This window comes from Theropithecus gelada, chromosome 1, assembly GCF_003255815.1.
Source record: "Theropithecus gelada isolate Dixy chromosome 1, Tgel_1.0, whole genome shotgun sequence".
NCBI classification, from domain to species: domain Eukaryota; kingdom Metazoa; phylum Chordata; class Mammalia; order Primates; family Cercopithecidae; genus Theropithecus; species Theropithecus gelada.
The window spans coordinates 158113640-158134665 of NC_037668.1; the positions used below are offsets into that span (position 1 = coordinate 158113640).

General features: G+C 40.2%; 1 protein-coding gene across 2 annotated transcripts in view; it reads right to left on the bottom strand.

Annotated features, from left to right (window-relative positions):
- CR1 (complement C3b/C4b receptor 1 (Knops blood group)) overlaps positions 1–16838 on the bottom strand; it is a 204860-nt gene extending 188022 nt beyond the window's left edge. For both annotated transcript variants that reach the window (XM_025396262.1, XM_025396253.1), the window contains exons 1-4: positions 16598–16838; positions 6703–6882; positions 5974–6073; positions 753–838 (exon numbers count right to left, since the gene is read on the bottom strand). In XM_025396262.1, the coding sequence (XP_025252047.1) occupies positions 753–838; positions 5974–6073; positions 6703–6882; positions 16598–16733 (502 nt within the window). In that variant the 5' untranslated portion in view covers positions 16734–16838. The remainder of the gene's footprint in view (positions 1–752; positions 839–5973; positions 6074–6702; positions 6883–16597) is intronic.
- Positions 16839–21026: the final 4188 nt, after the last annotated feature.

Consider the following 21026-nt stretch of genomic DNA (forward strand, 5'->3'; position numbering starts at 1 on the left):
TCTTTCTAGTCATTAAGTGCTTCTTTATGCTATCATTTTTTATGGCTGAATACCATGCCAGTGTATGGATATACTTTTTTCCATTCTGCATAGCTATTTTATGTTTCTTCGGGAATTCTTTATAGTGGTCATTTGAACACATCTTTTTCCTCCTAGTAGATTATTTCCAAATCATAGTTTAAAATATTTAGGTTGCTTTAACATTTTAACTAATATAAATGATGCTGCAATGAAAAGTTTATACCAAACTGCTTTAAAAAGTGTGTGATTATTTTGTAAGTATAAATTCTAAGAAGTAGGTTAAAACATATGCCCACTTCTGAGGTTAATAGTGCATGGTGCCTTTCGAGAGGATGTGTTGACCTCGTGGTACGTGAGAGTCCAGGTTCTTTCGCAGCTTCACTAACCTTGAAGAGCATAAATGTTAAAAATCTTTACTGATTCGCCAAGCAGGATGATTATTATACTGGAGATGGTAGAACCACCATAATTTCAAATTTATTGAAGTAGAATCAAGTTTGAAGGCTTTTATGTATTTAAGCCTCCAGAATTAGAAAAGACACATCCAAGGATAAGGAAGAACTTAAGGAAAGGGTTGCCAGGAACCCTGTAGGAATATTCGAGAACATTACCGCTGTCTTCAGCCATGTGAAGGACAGATTGCACAGAAGGAATTCGGTTAAGGTTTTATTATTCCAGAGAAAAATTAGAATGTATCAGTAAAAGAAATAGGAAGGGATATTTCAACTCACTCTCACAAATAGGTGTTTCATTATCCCAAATGACAGTATTGCCTGAGATGATGCATGTGGCAGATGAGGAACCAATGAGTCGGTGTCTAGAGGCAAAAAATAAGGAAGATTAGGTTCCAAAGACACAGGTCAACTATCCAATTAAATTACTACTTCCAGAGATTACACTGTTACAGAATTCAGAGGGACATTTTCCACTTGTCAAAGGATTATCTGTTACCTTCCCAAGTTTCACATTCTTCTTGGGACTTTTGGACTTTCTTTTTCTTACCTTCTCAATTGGATGAGCTTTCTCTTCTTTATTACCTTATGACAGTTTTTTATGCAAATCTAAGATGAATTACAGTTTTTCCTACAAATTTCATTTTTTAAAAGATAACACAAACTTCTTGAGTGCAGGGAAGCTGTCATATATATACATGTATATGTGTGTGTATATAGTCATGTTGCATGTATTTCTTTGCCTTAAAAGTGTGAATGTATGGATGCATGGATGGGCTTTTGTCAACCAGATTCATCAAAGAAGGCCAAAATAGGCCATTCACAGTGGCTCACCCCTGTAATTCCAGCACTTTGGGAGGCTGAGGCAGGAGGATTGCTTGAGCTCAGGAGTTCAAGACCAGCCTGGGCAACACAGTGAGGCACTGTCTCTACAAAAAATTTATAAAAAATCCAGGCATGGTGGCACATTCCTGCAGTCCTAGCTACTCAGGAGGCTGAGGCAGGAAGACTGCTTGAGCTGGGGAGGTTGGGGCTGCAGTGAGTGCTGATCATGCCACTGCACTCCAGTCTGGGCAAAAAAGCAAGACCTTGTTTCCAAAAAAAAAAAAAAAAGGAAGAAAGAAAGAAAGAAAGAAAAAAGGAAAGAGAAAGAAAGAAAGATGGACAGAAAGAAAGAAAGAAGGAAAGAGACAAAGAAAAGAAAGAAAGAGAGAAAGAAAGAAAGAAAGAAAGGAAGGAAGGAAGGAAGGAAGGAAGGAAGGAAGGAAGGAAGGAAGGAAGGAAGGGGATTCATAACTAGAAGCAAAGGAAATCCAGGCTGACCAAAAAGAATTGAGCACTCATTTTATACTTAAAATATTAAAGTCAGCAATTCTCAATTAGTATATCTCAAACTGTTCAAAGTGTGCCATAAATGTGGAATAATTTATGACATTTATTTTACGTCACCTTAGACTGTGTTGTGATAGATGGTTGGGTGAAACTAGTCATAGTGAGGGTAGGGTCAAACTTGATAGTACTATACATGAAGGAATGAAGCAATATCAAATAACAGTCGTGGTTATTGGTTTAGCAGAGAACTTTGCTTTATGAGCATGTAAGAAAACCTGGCAACATAAAGCTTTATTCAAACAACAAAACAGTGCCAAATGGAGATCAAATAAATAGTTAGACAACAGTGGGTGCTTCTGAAGACACTTGATGCACCGTTGCATTATAGTAGTGATTCATGATGTACTTATTAATGACTTCAATATCATTTTGTTGTTGTTGTTATTGTTATTTTTTTTGAGACAGATTTTCACTCTTGTCGCCAAGGCTGGAGTGCAATGGTGCGATCTCAGCTCACTGCAACCTCCACCTCCCGGATTCAAGAGATTCTCCTGCCTCAGCCTCCTGAGCAGCTGGGACTACAGGTGCCTGCCACCACACTTGGCTGATTTTTGCATTTTTAGTAGAGATGGGCTTCACCATTTTGACCAGGTTGGTCTTGAATTCCTGACTTCAAGTAATCCGCCCACCTTAGCCTCCCAAAGTGCTGGGATTACAGCCACCACACCTGGCCTCATTTTATTTTTGTTTTTAATGCTTTCTAGTATACCACCAAAAATGAAATCATTTTCAATTGCACTTCCAACAGACATACACACAAGTATGAAGTATGTGAACAAATGAAGTGAAGAAGGGCTGCAATCCTATATGTGCGCCTCCTTCTGTCTATTTGTCTTAGGAATAAGGGATCCTGGAGACTCCTCTGTCTTTTGACCTCACTGAGGTTATTTCTCAAAGTGTTCTTTTTGATTTTCTAATCATGGGGGTTGGGATAGGAATGGTGAAGCAAGTTCAAATTTAAGTTGGCATTTTTTTTCTTCCATACTGTTGTTCAGTGCTGTAGTACTGAACATTTTAAATATGAGTCAAAAGATAACTTTGTGTTCACTGATCAAGGGGAACAGATAGAAAAATATTTTAATTTATTAAACTTGTCCCTCAAAGTAGATTAAGCGACTGAACAAATAATAGTTTGAACACCTCTCATTCAGAATGTTTATGAGGAAGTAAAGCAGAGAGATGAAATCCATGCTACTTATTGTAAGGGAAGCTCTCATATCCATTTGAACAGATTGAAGCCTTTACATCCTACCCTATCTTTTTGGATCTCCCAGGGAAGAGAGAGTTGTGGATTCACAAAGTTAAGCCATGGTTCAGGAAAAGCCATGATCATTTCGTTGCCAGAAACCACATACAGCATGTAGGTAAACATGTCTAGACTTTTGGGAGTCTCCTCCCCAGAGCCCAAAGAGGGACAGTGAAGCCTGGGATATTAGTCCCATTTCCATTTTCCTTCTTAATCTATGTGCCTTGAACCAGGTGGATGGGTTAGGAAAAAATGAGAATAAAAAACAAATTTTGCAAATTATTTAGGTTAACACATTTTCTTTTTTTTTTCTTTTTTTCTTTTTTTTTGAGACGGAGTTTCGCTCTTTCTGCCCAGGCTGGAGTGCAATAGCGCGATCTCGGCTCACTGCAACCTCCACCTCCCAGGTTCAAGTGATTCTCCTGCCTCAGCCTCCCGAGTAGCTGGGATTACAGGCATGCACCACCATGCCTGGCTAATTTTGTATTTTTAGTAGAGACGGGGTTTCTCCATGTTGGTCAGGCTGGTCTTGAACTCCCGACCTCAGGTGATCCACCCGCCTCGGCATCCCAAAGTGCTGGGATTACAGGCATGAGCTGCTGCACCCAGCGGTTAGCATATTTTCAACCTTAAATAATGAGATCCAGAAAATATATTTAAGGATAGAGTTTATTTGAGCACAAAGCTTAAAGGTAGCCACATGGAAGACTCCAACTCTGAATGAATGGGGTCAGCATTCCAAAGTGGAGGATGTAAAGTATCACTCATATAGGCAGAGAGAGAGAAATTTTAGCAGGATTATATTTTCCATATGGGACCATGAGTAGTTACAGCACTTTGATTTGTTACAGATTGCTACGTTCCAAGGAAGATTACTTTATTGCTCCCGGAAAAGGGGTAGTGATCTGAGGGGAAGCCCATCCCCTTGGAAATATAGTAGGAACTTAAAAAAAACTTTTTATTTTGAGATAATCAGATTCACATGCAGGGTATAGTACAGAGAGATCCCAGGTACACTTTACTCAATTTTCCCCTAATAATAACATTTTGCAAAACAATAGTGCAACATCAACATTAAGATATTGACATAGTTCTAATCCATACATTTTGTTCAAATTTCCTGTTTTACCTGTACTTATTTGTGTGCATGTATGTTTATGCACATGTGCCTGTGTATTTATGTCTATGCAGTTTTTAAAAATAGACTTTGTGTTTTAGCACAGTTTTTGGTTCACAGCAATAATGAACAGAAGATACAGAGATTTCCTATGTACTCCCGGCCCCTACACATGGATAGCCTCGCCTATTATAAACAGCCTTCACCAGGGTGGTACATATTTTTTGCAACTGATGAACTTACACTGACACATCATGGTCACTCCAAGTCCATAGTTTATATTAGGGTACACTCTTGGTATTGTACACTATATGACTTCGGATAAATTTATTATGACATGTGCCTACTGTTATGGCATCATACAGAGTAGTTTCACTACCCTCAAAATCCTCTGTGCTCTGCCTATTCATCCCTGCTTCTTCCCTAACCCCTGACAACCACTGATCTTTTCACTGTCTCCATAGTTTTGCCTTTTCCAGAATGGCATATACTTGGAATCATATGTTATGTAACCTTTTCAGATTGGCTTCTTTCACTTAGTGGCAGTGAAAAAAGATTCACTAAAAGGTTCCTCTGTGTCTTTCCATGGCTTGATAGCTCATTTACTTTTTGGTATTGAATAATATTCTATTGTATGGATGTACCACAGTTTATCCATTCCCTTGCTAAATGACATCTTGATTCCTTCCAAGTTTTGGCAATTATGAATAAAGCTGTTATAAACATCTGTGTGCAGAATTTTTTTTGTGTGTGTGTGTGTGTGAACATGAGTTTTCAATTCCTTTGGATAAATACCAAAAAGGATAACTGCTGGATAATATTGTAAGAGTATGTTTAGTTTTATTTAAAAAACTGCCAAATTCTCTCTCCAAGTCATGGTACCATTTTGCATTCCTACCAGCAATGAATGAAAATTGTATCCCCCTCACCCCCGAAATATATTGATGTCTTAATCCACAGTGCTTATTAATGTGATCTTATTTGGAAATGTGGTCTTTGGAGAGGCAATCCAGTTAAGATGAAGTTGTTAGTGTGGGCATTAATCCAATATGACTTGTGTCCTTATTAAAAGAGAGAACTTTGGACACAGACATACACAGACAGGAGAACAGCATGTGAGGACAGAGATCCAGAGGGAAGACAGCCATGTGAAGACAGAGACAGAAACTGGGGTTCTGCTGCCACACGCCAAGGAAGGCCTGGGGCTCCAGAAGCTGGAAGAAGCAAAGAAGGATTCATCCTTACAGGTTTTAGAGGGAGCATGGCTCTGCCAACACTTTGATTTTGCACTTTCAGTCTCCAGAACAGAACTCCAAAAACTTCATTGGTATTAAGCCACCCATTTTGGAGTACTCTGTTACAGCAGCCCTAGCAAACTATTTGTGCTATGAGCATTCAGATTTCTCTCACACAGCTACTCAATGGCCTTCCTTTTTTCCCAGCAAGGTCTACTCTGGGTTAAGGCTGTTTGTGTGCTTTGACTATACTCTCCCCCATTTTCGTCCTTCCCACCCAATGAATGTCACACTTTTCATATTTGCACAGCCTTGGTTTCCAGCAAGGATACAGACGATTTTCCCCTGATCTTGTCATACCTTTGCTCATTTCAGTCAGGAGCTAAACACCTGTGTTGAAGCCTTTAAAGAGCAGATGGTAATAGCTTAGTTGTCCTTTCTGAGATGTGACTAGAAGGTAGTATGGCTGTACTAGAACTCTTGAACCAAGAGATGTTGCTGCCAACTCACCCTTCAGTACAAGAATAATTAATTTGGGATCCGAACTGGATGTCTTTGATCACATGCACCATGCCATTCACAGGATCTCTAGGATTACGACATGATTTACCTACAGGAAAGAAACAGAATTTTGGAGCCAAGTAGAGTAAACTGCAAATTTTTTTTAGTATATAAGGTCTCAACCTGCCTGTAGCTTACTGAACACATGCAGTTCTGATGTTTCCACAGATTTTCTTACCTTGAGGAAACTCACTAGACTACCTTGGGATCAGCTCCCTTTCATAAAAAGCTTCCCTTTCAGATCTGTTTCATTCCCATATTATGCCTCCCAGAAAAATGTAAACTTTGTTATTATCTGTAATTCAATTCAACTGGTATAATCCAAAGATCTCAAAGCCCAAGATTATTACATCTTTTAGTTATTTAATCCACTTCCCTTTCTTGTCCCAAGTCATTCATTACTTAATTTTAGTCATGTAAATGGGAAACCCCCAGTGAATGGGGATTTTCCCTCAATCATGTCCTGTGATGGCTGTTTCTCATGAAATAAACTTGTAATGAAGGCTCCAGGAACTCAAAGCAGTAACAAGGTATGATCTACAAGAATAATTCTCTTATATATTTTGCACCTTGGCAAACTAATTGTCATATTCAACTCAGTCACAAAATTTGAACAAATTGAATCAGATCTTACAGATGTTTGACTGACAGAGGGGTTCCCACTCCAGAGTTACTTACGTATGCACTTGTCCTTAGCACTTGTCCAGACTGAGTTTTTTAGGCAGATGATAGAAAACGGTCTTCCATAATAACCAGGGCGACATTCATACTTCAGATGTGTCCCAATGGAAAACTCAGGCTCATCAATTAGTTCGGTAGGCCTGGCAAATGGAAGCTGTTCCGGGGCATTGCATTGACCTGGAGATCAAGACCATAGCAGCATCAAAGTTAATGAAGAAATTACCATACTTTTTTTTTTTCTTTTTTGAGACAGAGACTGGCTCCATCACCCAGGCTGGAGTGCAGTGGCGCTATCTTGGCTCACTACAACCTCCACCTCGTGGGTTCAAGCAATTGTCCCTACCTCAGCTTCCTGAGTAGCTGGGATTACAGGTGCCCACCATCACACCTGGCTAATTTTCGTATATTTAGTAGAGACGGGGTTTTACCATGTTGGTCAGGCTGGTCTCGACTCCTGACCTCAGGTCATCTGCCCACCTTAGCCTGCCAATGTGTTGGGATTACAGGAATGAGCCACCGTGACCCTGTTGAAATTCCCATTCTACTTTCTTTCTCTCCAATATACTACATAGATGTGATCAAAAAAGAAAAAGAACACTTCAGTAATAGCCAAGGGGTGCAGGAGTGGTGGCTCATGCCTGTAATTCTAGCACTTTCAGAGGCTAAGGTGGGTGGATCACTTGAGGTCAGGAGTTTGAGACCAGGCTGGCCAACATGGTGAAACCCTGTCTCTCCCAAAATACAAAAAGTTAGCAGAGCATGATTGCATGTGCCTGTGCATGTGCCTGTGCACAGCTACTCAGGAGGCTGAGGCAGGAAAATTGCTTGAACCCGGGAGGTAGAGGTTGCAGTGAGTCAAGATTGTACCACTGCACTCCAGCCTGGGTGACAGAGCAAGATTCCATCTTAATAATAATAATAATAATAATAATAATAATAGCAAAAGGACTGATTCCTTTAGAACAGTGGTCCCCAACCTTTTTAGCACCTGGGACTGGTTTTGTGGAAGACGATTTTTCCTGGAATGGAGGGTGCAGGGGAATGATTTTGAGATGAAACGGTTCCACTTAGATCATCAGGCATTAGGTTCTCATAGGGAGCACGCAACCTAGATCCCTCATATGCACAGTTCACAATAGGGGTTTTGCTCCTATGAGAATCTAATGCTGCCACTGATCTGACAGGAGGTGGAGCTCAGACAGTAATGCTTGGCCGCTCACCTCTACTGTTCTGGCCAGTTCCTCACAGGCCACCGGACAGTACTGGTTCATGGCCCAGGGGTTGAGGAAACCTGCTTTAAAAGATGCGTCAGAAATAAGCTCCTTTTTAAAAAATCAGCTTCCATCCATTCAAAAAGTCTCTGCTAGTTTGAAGGAAACTAAGCTATCTATATCATCTTTCACTAAAGGAGGAGCTGCATTTCATAGCTTCAAAATTTAGTTAATCAGTAAGTGCCTGTGCTGTGGCTTCATCTCTCCCATCATCATGCATAATTCTTTCTTGTAAAGAGATCAGTCAGTGAATCCAATCTGTTAATAGTTATTCAAATCTTCTAGATGCTTACTGATTTTGGGGGGACTACTTGTTTTACTAGATACTAAATGAGTTGTATTAAAATATTTTATTTATTGTACATTTGTCTATTTCTTTTTATAATGTTGTCCATCTATTATGTTATATATTTTGAGGTTATCAGGATTATAAAAAGTTAAATTGCTATATTTTATGGTAGAGCAACCTTCTTATTATAATAAAATATCTCTATCTCTAGAAATGAATCTTGCCTAAAATTCTACTTTGTTTACTTTATTTGTGGGACAAATAAAAAATAAATAATGAGTTGGGAGATCTACTCCCCAATATATAAATGCTTACTTTGAATATACAGTAGTCACCCACGTATCTGTGGGGGACATGTTCCAAGACATTAGCCAATAGCCAACCTCAGATAGTACCAAACCTGATAGCTGTCAACTAGAACACATTTCTGTTCACATCTTCCACCCACAAATTTAATGCCTTTCCCCTCTTAACTAAGCACTTAGCATGCACTGTGGTTGTAACTTTTGCAGTTTGAAATGTGACCACAAAACTAGCACAGATTTATTTTTCCTTCTTCACAATTTCATCGTTAGAAGATTCCTTCTCACCTTAGGTCTTAGCAACTTTAACATACAATGTTTTTCTTTCCTTATTAAGTGGACAACTTTCACCTTTTCACTTAAAGGAAGCACTTGCTACTAAACTGGACCCTAGTGGTAATAAACTACCCTGTTAGGCTCAGCTAAAATTTTGAGAATCTATATGGAAAAGTGTGGTAGGCTAAGTAAGGACCTCTCAAAGATATCCATGTTCTGATCCCTGAAGCCTGTGAATGTTACCTGTAATGGTAAAAGGGCTTTGCAGATGTGATTAAGAATCTTGAGATGTACAGATTATCCTGGGTTATCTAGGTGGGCCTTAAATGTAATCACAAGGGTCCTCATAAAAGGGAGGTAAGAGGGTGAAAGGAGACAGAAGAAAGATATTTAAAGACACTATGGTGCTGGTTTGGAAGGTAGAAGAAGGAGGCCATGAGCCAAAGGATGGAAGCAGACCCTGGAAACTGGAAAGAGCAAGAAAACCCCTTCTCCCCTGGAGCCTCCACAAGGAACACAGCCCTATGGATCTATTTTAGACGTCAGTCTCCAGAACTGGAAGAGAATACATTTCTGTCGTCTTAAGCCACTAAGTTTGTGGAAATTTGTTACAGCAGCAACAGAAAACTAATACAAAAAGAGAATGGTATATAGCGTTAAAAATGTTGGGTTCATAGATTGAACTTTGAACCCAATGTCTTCTACTTAATGGCTATGAGGTCTTAGGCAAACTGCTTAATCTTGCTGAGCCTCAGTTTCATCTTCATAAAGGGAGTAATATTTTCCTACCAGGTTTGTAGGAAGAATCAAAAGTAGTATATGCTCTCACATACACAGAAGCACTTCATAAGTTATACTTATGATTATTACCCTTAGAAAAGGCGGGGGACTTCTAAGAGTTAAATTTTATCATTCTGCTAAAGTGGGAGTGCTTGCTTTGCTTCCAAGAGTTTATTTTCTGCTCCTTTGCAGAGCTAGTTTAGAATGAGCCTATGTTGTTGGGAATGCACTGGATGACCTCAGTGATTGGGGACCTCAGCTCTCCTAAGTGAATATGCCCCCGATTCAGCCTGGAACTTCTCTTCTGCATCTCATGAGCTCCATCATAGTGCCCACGGGATCCCGGACAGAAAGGAGAATTGCTAAGGTTGCCTTTTCCCTGTTGACAATCGCTTTAGTCAGAATTGGAAGCCTAACTCTGTGCTTTCTACTGAAGCAAAGGATGATGCTCCAAGAAAGCTCATATTTCTCACTTATTTTTCCCAGACAGCCTGTATCCATCATCACACATTTGCTTTATTAAGCCAGCAGTTGTTAAACAAGGATGCCCTTGTCTATGTTTCCTGCTTCATCTCATGCCACTTGGTCCCCTCACCAAGGTGTGGCCCTTTCCCCTTTTTCAGTTTCCCGAAGACACACATTTTTCCCCTGTCTATGACATTCCTTCTGTGTGACGCACTTTTATCTTTGCTCTGACTTTGATTCTTCCTCCAGGTGTCTGCTAAAATGGTACTTTCTTATCGAAGCCTTCCCTGGCCTGTCTATGCCCATACCGCCCTGAACACACCCAATCTCATCTGAAGCCTTCCCTGACCCTCTAAGGGATTTGGCATTGTTTGTTATTACAATTTGTGCCTTTTATCTTTGTGTGCTTTTAGAAGGATCTATTTCTCTCAATAGATATTAGACATGAATAATTTAAAGGCAAGAGATGATGTGTTTTTTGTACCTCTAAATTAATACCTAGTCCTGGTGCTTAACACTTAATTATAAGCACTCAATGCATATTTGTTGCAAAGAACAACAAATGAAGAATTACTTATAAAACTTAAAAAAAAAAATCAAGAATTCAAGCTATGTCCCCCAAATCTCTCATTTAGTTGGTCTAGTTTAGAGCCCAGGAGTCTACATTTTTAAAAATTTTCACAGCTGATTTTGATAGATAACAGCACTTTGAGAACCACTGTAAAAAAACCCAAAAAAACAAAAAAACAAAAAAAACTGAGTAAAACAGTTCCTGTTATTTTCAGTGTTATGCATTCACCTTTCCTCTAATTGATACATGGGATAAAATAGAATTTCAATATTTGTCTTATCCATTGATGCTGGACAAAGGAAGAAATTCCAAGTGAAGCGCCTAGTGCCAAAAGCTGTATTAAGAGAGGGTAAATGTCACAGCAAAGCTTGCAACAAGAGGATAGAACAAGACCTAAAGTAACAAAACAAATTGAATGAACCATTCTTGGAAAGAAGTTCCTTCCCCTTACTTACATAATATTCTTACCTGCATAGTAGTATATGAATAGCGTAGGTAATTATAAAAAGTAAAGTTGTATAATAGCTCAAAAAAGGAATATATGAGCCTTCAACAAAGAAAGCTTGATATAGTTTCCTTTCCCTCCTTTATTACCAATCCGTCAATTGCGGCTAGTTCCTATGATAAATATATTAATATAAACTCCATAAACTGAAGACCTACCATAATTTTAAAAAGTTTTTATAGCTTTATCAAGATATATTATATACAATGATTGATTAGTATTTAAAGTACACAATTCGATTACTTATATGTATGCATTGTGAAACCATCACCAAAATGAAGACAATAAACATTTCCATCATACACCCCACCCCCACAGAGTTCCCTCATGTCCTTCTGTAATCCATCCAAACATCCACTTCCTTCCCTAGGCAACCTTCAACGTGTTTTCTCTTACTACAGATTGATTTGACTTTCTAAAATTTCGTATAACCCGAATCACCTCGTTTATATCCTATCGTATAAAGGAAATCACTCAGGTGCTTTTCTCTTACTACAGATTGATTTGACTTTCTAAAATTTCATATAACCTGAATCACTGCGTTTATATCCTATTGTATAAAGGAAATCACTCAGGTTTTTTTTTTTTAATGTTTTAGCCTTTACACAACATAATTAGAGATCCATCTAGATTGCTGCACATATAAAAATTGTTTCCTTTTGTTGCTGAGTGATATTCATTGTATAAATATATCTTAATTTAGTTTATCCATTCACTTGTTCAGGGACATTTGGATTGTTTCCACTTGTTGGTTATTACAAACAAAACTGCTATGAAAATTCACGTACAAGTCTTTGTGTGGACATATGATTTCATTGCTCTTGGGTAAAAAACTAAAGAGTAAAATGCTGAGTAACATGACAGGGTGTGTGTCTAAGGTTTTAAGAAGCTGTTGAACTATTTTCTGAAGTTAATGTTATAATTTTACCTGCCAAATAGCAGTATATTATAATTCCAGTTGCTTCACCTTATCGCCAACACTTGGCTTAGTCAATCTTTTTAAAGTTAGCCATTCTAGTGGGTATATATTGTTATCTCCTTTTCGGTTTTGTCTTATATGACTCAGCCCACTTTCACATTCTCCTGGTTCAGATCTTCCATTCAAAGCAAGTTGATTTATTCTGTGCTATACACACAATTAACACATAATCACTTTCATGTCTGTTGAAATATGAGCTGTCAACCCAAAGAACACTCCTGCTTTCCATTCTGCATACTTACCTTTAAGGAATAGACTTGCACTTGCTTTGCTTAGGCACCTCTTTCAGTTTAAAAAAAAAGCATGCACTTTCAAAATATATAAATTTATAAATTATATATGTACTCAAACATAAATTTTATGTCTCAATATAAATTTTTTGAAATGTAATACAGATAAAATAAATATTTTAAATGCCTTGTTAATCATTATGACTTAACACAATCATTAGTTGACATCTAATGGAACAAAAAACAGCCACAGTGAGTTTCTCTGGTCACAGTAGTGAATGTAAAGCTGTATGTCAACTGTCTTCATGATACTTTCTAGATTTTTTGGTTTCATCAAGTTGTGATCAGCTGTGATTAGACTGACAGCATTTCTTCCTCTTAATGCCTCTGACAAAAAAATGTGTATACATGTGTCTTTGCGGGGAAGGTGAGAGGGATTGTCAACTCTGCCATTTTCTTGTTTTCTGGAGTTGGTTTTATTACAGGGATCTTCACCCAGTATTTCTGTGTAGGACACTTTTGATGTTACCTGTCCAAATGTGAAGGTTATTTTAGATTAAAATAGATAATATAAATCATACATCCACTCATCTGAGCATATGTAAACCAGAATAAAGCACAGAAAGCAAATTGGAACTTCCCTTCTATCTTGCACCTTTACCTAGCAGGGGTAACCAAACCAGATCCTACATGAGGACCAGATGAGGGCGCCAGAGTTCACCCTATGCTAAACACTGCCTGGTAAAGCTTAATTTGCATACTATTTTATGGCTCAGAATGTGGTCTATCCCCATGAATGTGAGCCGGAGAATATGTGTTCTGCTGCTGTTGGATGAAGTCACCTATATATGTCAATTATATCCAAGTGGATTGATGGTGCTGTTGAGTTCAAGTATGTCCTTATGGATTTTCTGCCTGCTGAATCTGCCCATTTCTGATAAGGAGACTTCAGCACCTTTTCTGATAGCAGAAAGATATCATAGACGTCTCCAACTATGATAGTAAATCCATCTATTTCTCCTTGCAGTTCTATGGGTTTTGCGTCACATATTTTGTCTGTCTGTCAGGTGCATACATATGGGATATTGTTATGTCTTCTTGGATAAGTGGCCCCTTTATCATTATATGATGCCCCTCTTTATCCCTAATAATTTTTCTTGGTCGGAAGTCTGCTGTGTTTGAAATTAACACAGTTACTCCTGCTTTCTATAACTAGCATTAGCATGGTATATCTTTATCCATTTACTTTTAATATATATCGTCTATATTTAAAATGGTCTTGTTGTACACAATATATTGTTGGGTCTTGTTTCTTGATCCACTCTGATGATCTCTGTTTCAAATGGTGCATTTAGATCATTGGCACTCAAAATTATTGTTCATATGGTTGGTTTAGTGTTTGTTACTGGTTTCTATTTGTTGCCTTTGTTCTCTTGTTCTGTGTTTCTACTTTTTGTCTTCCATTCTTTTCCTACCCTTTATTGTTTTATTGGTTTCCTTCCTTCCTCCTTCCCTCCCTCCCTCCCTTCTTCCTCCTTCCTTCCTTCCTTCCTTCCTTCCTTCCTTCCTTCCTTCCTTCCTTCCTTTTTCTTTCTTTCATTTTCTTTCTTTTCTTTCTCTTTCTTTCTCCTTCCTTTCTTCCTCCTTCCTTCCTTCCTTCCTTCCTTCCTTCCTTCCTTCCTTCCTTCCTCCGTTCTTTCTCTTTTGATATGTAGTTGGCCTCTGTCACCCAGGCTGGAGTGCAATGGCATGATCTCCGCTCACTGCAACCTCCACCTCCCAGGTTCAAGCAATTCTCACGCCTCATGCCTCAGCCTCCCAAGTAGCTGGGACTACAGGCACCCGCCATCATGCCTCGGTAATTTTTGTATTTTTGTAGAGACAGGGTTTCACTATGTTGGCCAGGCTGGTCTTGAACTCCTGACCTCAGGTGATCCACCCACCTCAACCTCCCAAAGTGCTGGGATTACAGGCATGAGCCACCGTTCCCGGCCCTCTTTATTGTTTTAACTGAGCATTTTATATGATGCAATTTTCTCTTTCTTATTCACATATAATTATCATTCTTTTTTTCACTTTTTTCAGTGGTTGTCCTACATTTGCAATATCTATTTGCAGCTAATCTAAGTCCTCTTTCAAATAGCCCTATACCACTTCACGGGTACTGTGAGTTAATCATAACAAACCAATCCTAGTTCCTCTGCTATGTTTTGTATAGAAATAAATATCCCCATAAACTGTCCTATGCAACCTGTTTCTGGATTCATTCTTTAAGTGCTAGTAAATCCATACACCTTTCACTCACACTTTCCTGATCGTAGGAGCTAAGACTTCTCCCTTTTCAGTGATCCTGCAGTCTTGCATGACTTCTTAGTCATGATTTTTCAGACATGCAGGGGGGTTTTCAGATTACAAAACACTGTCACATGCATTACACCATCTGATTTTCAAAATACCTCTTTCAGAGATCAGGATGTCAGTTATGCTCATTTTATACATGTGGACACTGAAGGTCAGTGATGTGACTTAACTTACTGGGTCCAAGACCCCAGCTGGTAAGTAGCAGAAGCTGGAAAAAGCTGAACACTGGCTTCCTAATAAGTAGATTTCATAAAACTCCACCACCTACTTCTACATGCATATACCTTGGGTGCATAGCTCTTATACTTCTTTAAAATTCTAAAGGACCGTGCACACTGGAAACATCCATCAGCATTTTAAAATTTAAATTATGTCAGCAAGAAAATTTCCAGGTAGTATAGTTTAGGCTGTTTCACATTTGGAGGTTATTGTGATAACCTCAGTAATTTTTTTATTTTTGCAATTAATAGTGTCAGGGATTGTTTATAACAGTAACTTAATCAACATAGGCAAACTAAAACAACATTCTAGTAAGAAAAGGGTCAGTACTCACAAGGATGACACAAATTCTTAAGCACTGACAACAGATTGCTTAACTTACTGGGCATGCTTCTCTCCTAAAAATAAAATTACAAGTTTTATCATATCTCTTCACCTGACAGGTTACTTTCTGGTGCCTAAGGAGATCAAATAGTAATAACAACTCTTGCGGGAACTTGGTTTTAATTTATTTTATTTTTTACTCTTTTAGAGAAGAAGGAACACTCAAATAAAGAATGCAAAATGTCTAGTAGCAGAGAAGGGCGAACCTGGAGTTGTCAGAAGAGGCTGGACAGGAACAACCAAGACTGTCACTTCAATTGAGATGTTGCCAGTGAGTCTAGGCAAACAAGAAGACTTCTGGGGAGCCCAAAAATAATAATAGAAGGGTTCTAATTGAAGATGTTTACCTATGTGAAGTTAAGAAAAAGGAAGAGATGTGGCCTCAAAATTTCCATAGTAGTTATAATAGGCTTTATTTTGCACTAAACACATCCCTAAAATGCGAACTGTAAACATATCTACTGTCCCTTCTACCTGCAGCGGTTACACTGCATGTTCTGGGGCTGCCCTTACTCCTCTAATCTCCAACTGCCTGGCATGCATCTGTCTTAAAATATGCTATCAATCAAGTGCAAGGGTGATGATGGCGGTGGTGGCTTGGGGTGGGGGACGAGGACAGTTCTATGCGGGGCAGTTGTCAGGTAATACCTGCATCCCTAGGACTGCTTGTCTAAACACCATTGGGAGCAAAGTGCAGAGGCAATGGTTGGGGGGACAGAAATGGACTCGGGGACAGGCCCTGTGTTAGACACTCGACAGGCTTTATGCCACTGAGGCAGCAACTCCACAATGCACAGATATCAATGTCCCCATTTTACAGAAGAGCAAATAGACTTAGGTGTGCTAAGCTGCCTCATAGTTAAGTTTCTAGGACCAGAACTCAGGTTTGTCGGATCCCCAAGTCCCTTTTCGCTAGGATCAACGCCATGCTCCGCTATAGCCAGCCTAGACTGTGAATACACAAATGCAAGGAATTTCATGCAACACCCGCTCAGCATCTGCGCCTTCCTCTGCGCTGGTCACGACTTAAGCCCCATGCACATGGGGACTCCATGCTTACCCAGAAGCAGCGAGGGTCTCCAGTGCGCAGAAGGATCCCAGACCCGCCGCCCTGCCGGTTCGCGCGCTCAGCCCACCCATCGCACTGCCTTCGGACCCGGGCGCCCAGAGCAGCGCAGCCCAGTGAGGCACGCGAGTTCCCTGCGGGACCCCGGGTGCCTCGTCCGCCCAGGCGCCTCCCCACGCCCGCCCGCGTCTCACCCCAGGCCACCGGCAGCGCGAGCAGCACCACAACCGCCAACAGGGATCCTCCGCAGCAGAAGAGGAGACGGGGCGCCGGCGGCCCAACAGGCTCCGGGCTTCTTGGAGAAGAGGCCCCCATTCTCCCCAAGCCCATCTACAACCAGATTTGTTCTGGAAGAAAGCTGAAATAAGAGGAAAAGAGCAGTACAAAGAGGAGTGACCAATCCTTGTGCTCCGCGCCCAGGGTATGGGGAGGGCTGCGGGGTTCCGGGACAAAATGCTTTTGACCACAGCTTCCTCTTCATGGGCGAGGCCATGTTTACTCCCCATTTGCATTGTTTCTAACGGTTTCTCTGGCAGAGCCCACCTTGCGGACCCAGGTGCAGCAGCAGAGCTTGACAATGCTTGGGCTTCCGATGGATCGCGCGTGCGAGGCTCTGCGCTTACAGACAAAGGTGGTGGATGACGGCAGCTCGCCTCCAAACAGCCTGCTTGACTATTCCTCTTTGCAAGAATGTGTGTGGGAAGGTCAGCTAATGAAATGCCTGGTCTCTGTGTTGAAGCGCAATTGCAGGCGATGTGTACAGTGTACAGAGAATGTGAAGAACCCATTTCCTTATCGTGAATTGAGATGTCAGGCCATCGTAAGATTTTTAAAAAGGGAGGGACGATCAGATATACATTTTTAAAATGTAAATCTGTGTATAGTATGGAAGGTAGATTAGAATAGGGCAGTAATGGAGAGGGGAGACCAGTCAGGGAGCTTTTGCTGACATCCAAGTGAGGTTTGATGGCGGCCCTGACTGGGTGGATAAAGTGGATAATTAACAAAGATTTTGGAGATGAAATGAACAGTTGCTTGTGTACTGGATATTGGTTACTTCCTTTCTTAAGGTTGGTGGTGAGAAGAAAGCAATCAAGAGTTAGCCCCAGGATTAAAAATGGATGGTGGTGCTACTTATTGAAATAAGAAATATGGATGTAGGAGTGACAGATTTAGGGTGACGGTTAAGTATTCAAGGATGAATTTATTCCTCCTATCTATCTGTGATCCTGTGCCCTTTAACCAATCTGTCTTTATCTCCCATTGTCTCTCCCTTGCCCAGCCTCTGGTAACCAGTACTCTACTCTCTACTTCTATGAGATGAGCTTTTTTAGAGTCCACATATGACTGGTATCATACAGGATTTGTCTTTCTGTGCGCACTGGTTTCCATTAGGCTTTCTCCCAAAATTCTAGTGGAAGAAATGTCTGCTTTGATCATATCACTTATCACACTTTTTAATACATCCAGTGACATTCTTTTAAGGATTTGCTATCATCATTTCAAGTTATTCTCGACAGAGTAATGGGAGAAGCAGTCAGATTGTAGTAGGCTTAGGAAAAGAGAAGAGGAGAAGGCTCAGTTTCCCAGTCTTCCATCACATGCTATCAGAAGGTGCCACTCCTTACCACTTCTGCTGGTATCCATCTCCTAGTGTCTACTTTCTCCCCTCATTCCTTGAAGGTTTTAGCTCCTGGCTCAGGGCCACCTTCTTCACTATTACTTCTGCCACAGTCCCTGGTGATTTCAATATTCACAGCAATAGTATTTTCAAATCCCTGGCCTTAAAGTGCCTTGACCTCTTCTCTGCCTGTGGTCTTGTCCTCTACTCTCCTCTGACACTAATGCTCATGTGCATGCTCTGAAACTTGTCACTGTCACTGCAACCCTCAATGATTTCAGTGATCCCACTCTTTAACCACCAATCCTACTCTTCTCTTTTACCATTAAACTGAATCCAGCAATCTTTGTCTGTCTCAGTGCCTGCAACCCATTGATCCTACCGCTCTCTCTCTCAGCCTCTCACCTCCTTCGTGTCTTCACTTTCATCACTACCAGGTTAAATTCCATACTCTGTCATTATAATCATCATCTTGCACCCACCATTAGCTCCCTCACCGTTCTCTTGCTTTATTATAGGCGTTAGACAAATCGACAATCCTGGTTAGAATCAATTCTCCATTATTTTGCTCCCATACCTGTGAAACTGAATGTGACTGGAAAAGACACAGAGATACAATGACTAGCCTTACTTTAGTAACAAAGAATTTCAAATGGACCATTGTACTGCTGCCTGACATTTCCACTATTTTTTGTCTAATCCATTTATTCTCCCATTCTCCTAAATGACTATTTCATATTTTTGACATTTATTTCTGACACCTTCTCCAACATTCCTAATCTCTGTGAATAGCTTTGTTTCTTTCTTTATTGAGAAAATAGAAACAATCAAATAGATCTACAATTTTCTACCATCGCTCCACCAAAATTCTTGTATTTGGCCCATGTAACCTCCTTCTCTCTTGTTAGTGTATTTATACTGTCCACAGTCTAAGTCTAAGGGTGATCTCTCCGCTTGTGCCCTAGATTCAGTTTGCTCTCACTCGCTCAAGGAAACCAGCAATTCTCACTTTCTCCAGCATTATCATACCCCTCTTTCTGCTGGATTTTTACCATCAGCATGCAAACAAATTATTTCTCCAACTACAGCAGGTGTGTTTTTCTCTTCAGTTTTTTTCCTCCCATTTAATAGTCCTTTTGCTTAGAACGATCTTTGCCCAGATATCTGTCTGCATGGCTACTGCCTCATCTTCTTGAGTTATTTGGCTCAAATGAGACCTTCGTAATGGAGCCTTTCTTGGCCACTATTTAAAATTGCACATTAATTCAGAACTTCCTTTCCTTTTTGCTTGTTTTATATAGATTAAAACATTATACTTATCATTTTTTTCATTTTATTACCATCTGAAAATCTGCTTATTGTGTCTCTCCCACTAGAATAAAAGCTGCATGAGAACATGTCAGTTTACCACTGCCAAATCCCATGACCTAAAATAATGCTTAGCACAGAAAAGGAGTTCTACAATTATTTCTTGAATGAATGACTACAGTGGTTGAGACAGCTAAGGTCAACCACTCTTTCAGAAAATTTGGTGGTAGACAGATAGTTTAAAAGAGAAACATAGATGGTTTGGGGGAAGATTTGTTTTCAGATGGAGGGGAAGGTGGATATCTGTTGCTCTAAATGTGTCCCTTCCTCTGGGATTTGCCCCTAGGTTTTTCCATTGAGAAATCCCCTTTTTCCCATAGTTCAGTGTGATTCTGGAAGACTATGGTTTCTCAACCTCCATATTATTGACATCGTGGACCAGATAATTCTTCATTCTGGAGGGCTGTCTTGTGCCTTAGAGAATGTGTAGCAGTATCCCTGGCCTCTACCCACTAGAGGCCAGAAGCACTTCTCTCCTCCAGTTGTAGTAACCAAAAATGTCTCTAGACACTGCCAAATGTCATTGGGAGGGCAAAATCATCCCACTTGAGAACCAATGAGGTAGACCAACCCTACCCCCATCTCCAAGGCTGGGCAGGCAACTCAGGCCTTGCCCTGTGTTTATTTCACTGTCTTGCTCCTAGTTATTGCTTCCTTTGGGGACATGTAACCCTATTTGGAGAATGAGAGCTATTGAAGGGACTTTTGAAAGACTTATTGGACAAGAGAAGCTCTTTGTACTGGAAAGCTAAGCTGATGAGACGTGCACTTCACATTGTAAGCAAATATTTTGCTGGTTTTTAGGGAGTTTCTTCCAGAGAATGAAGCCAGCAAGGCAAAGCAGAAGGAGAAGATATTCCTGAAGGCATGCTTTGACTATCCCTGTTTTGACAAGAGCCAACTACACACCTGGCCTTTTCTGTCATGTGATTTAGTAAAATTCATTTTTGGTTTAAGCCAGTGTGAGGTGGATTTCTGTCACATGCAACTCAGCAGGTCTTGGCTTCAGGAGTTTTGGAGGTGGAACAAAGGAGCCAGTGATGAGAGAGGGTCTAACTAAAGGAACAATGTCCTGGAAAAGACAGAAAGGGATGAGGAGAGAAAGATATAGGCTGTGAAAAGTGTAAGACAGACATGATGGTAAGGGTGAGTGGACGTAGATATGATGGAGGGTGGAGGGAGAGGAAGTTGAGAGAATTACCCTCGGATATTTTCATCATCCCTTAATAGAAGGAAGAAAGAATGAATGAATGTAGAATAGATGGCTTGAGGTGAGTGAACAGACAACATGGGGAAATGAAAGTGTTGGTGACTGTACATGAATAAAAGATGCTGAAGAGCATCCTACTTCTGGATATGGATCCAAAAGAATTGAAAGCAATGTCTGAAAAGATATCTGTACACCCATGCTCATGGAAGCACTATTCACAATAGCAAAGAGGTGGAAACAACCTGATATGGTTTGGATCTGTGTCTGCACCAAATATCATGTCGAATTGTAATCTCCAGTGTTGGAGAGGGGCCTAGTGGGAGGTGACTGGATCATGAAGGTGGATTTCTCTTGAATGGATTAGCTTGGTACTGTATAGGGAGTGAGTTCTCACCAAATCTAGTAGTTTAAAAGTGTGTTGCAC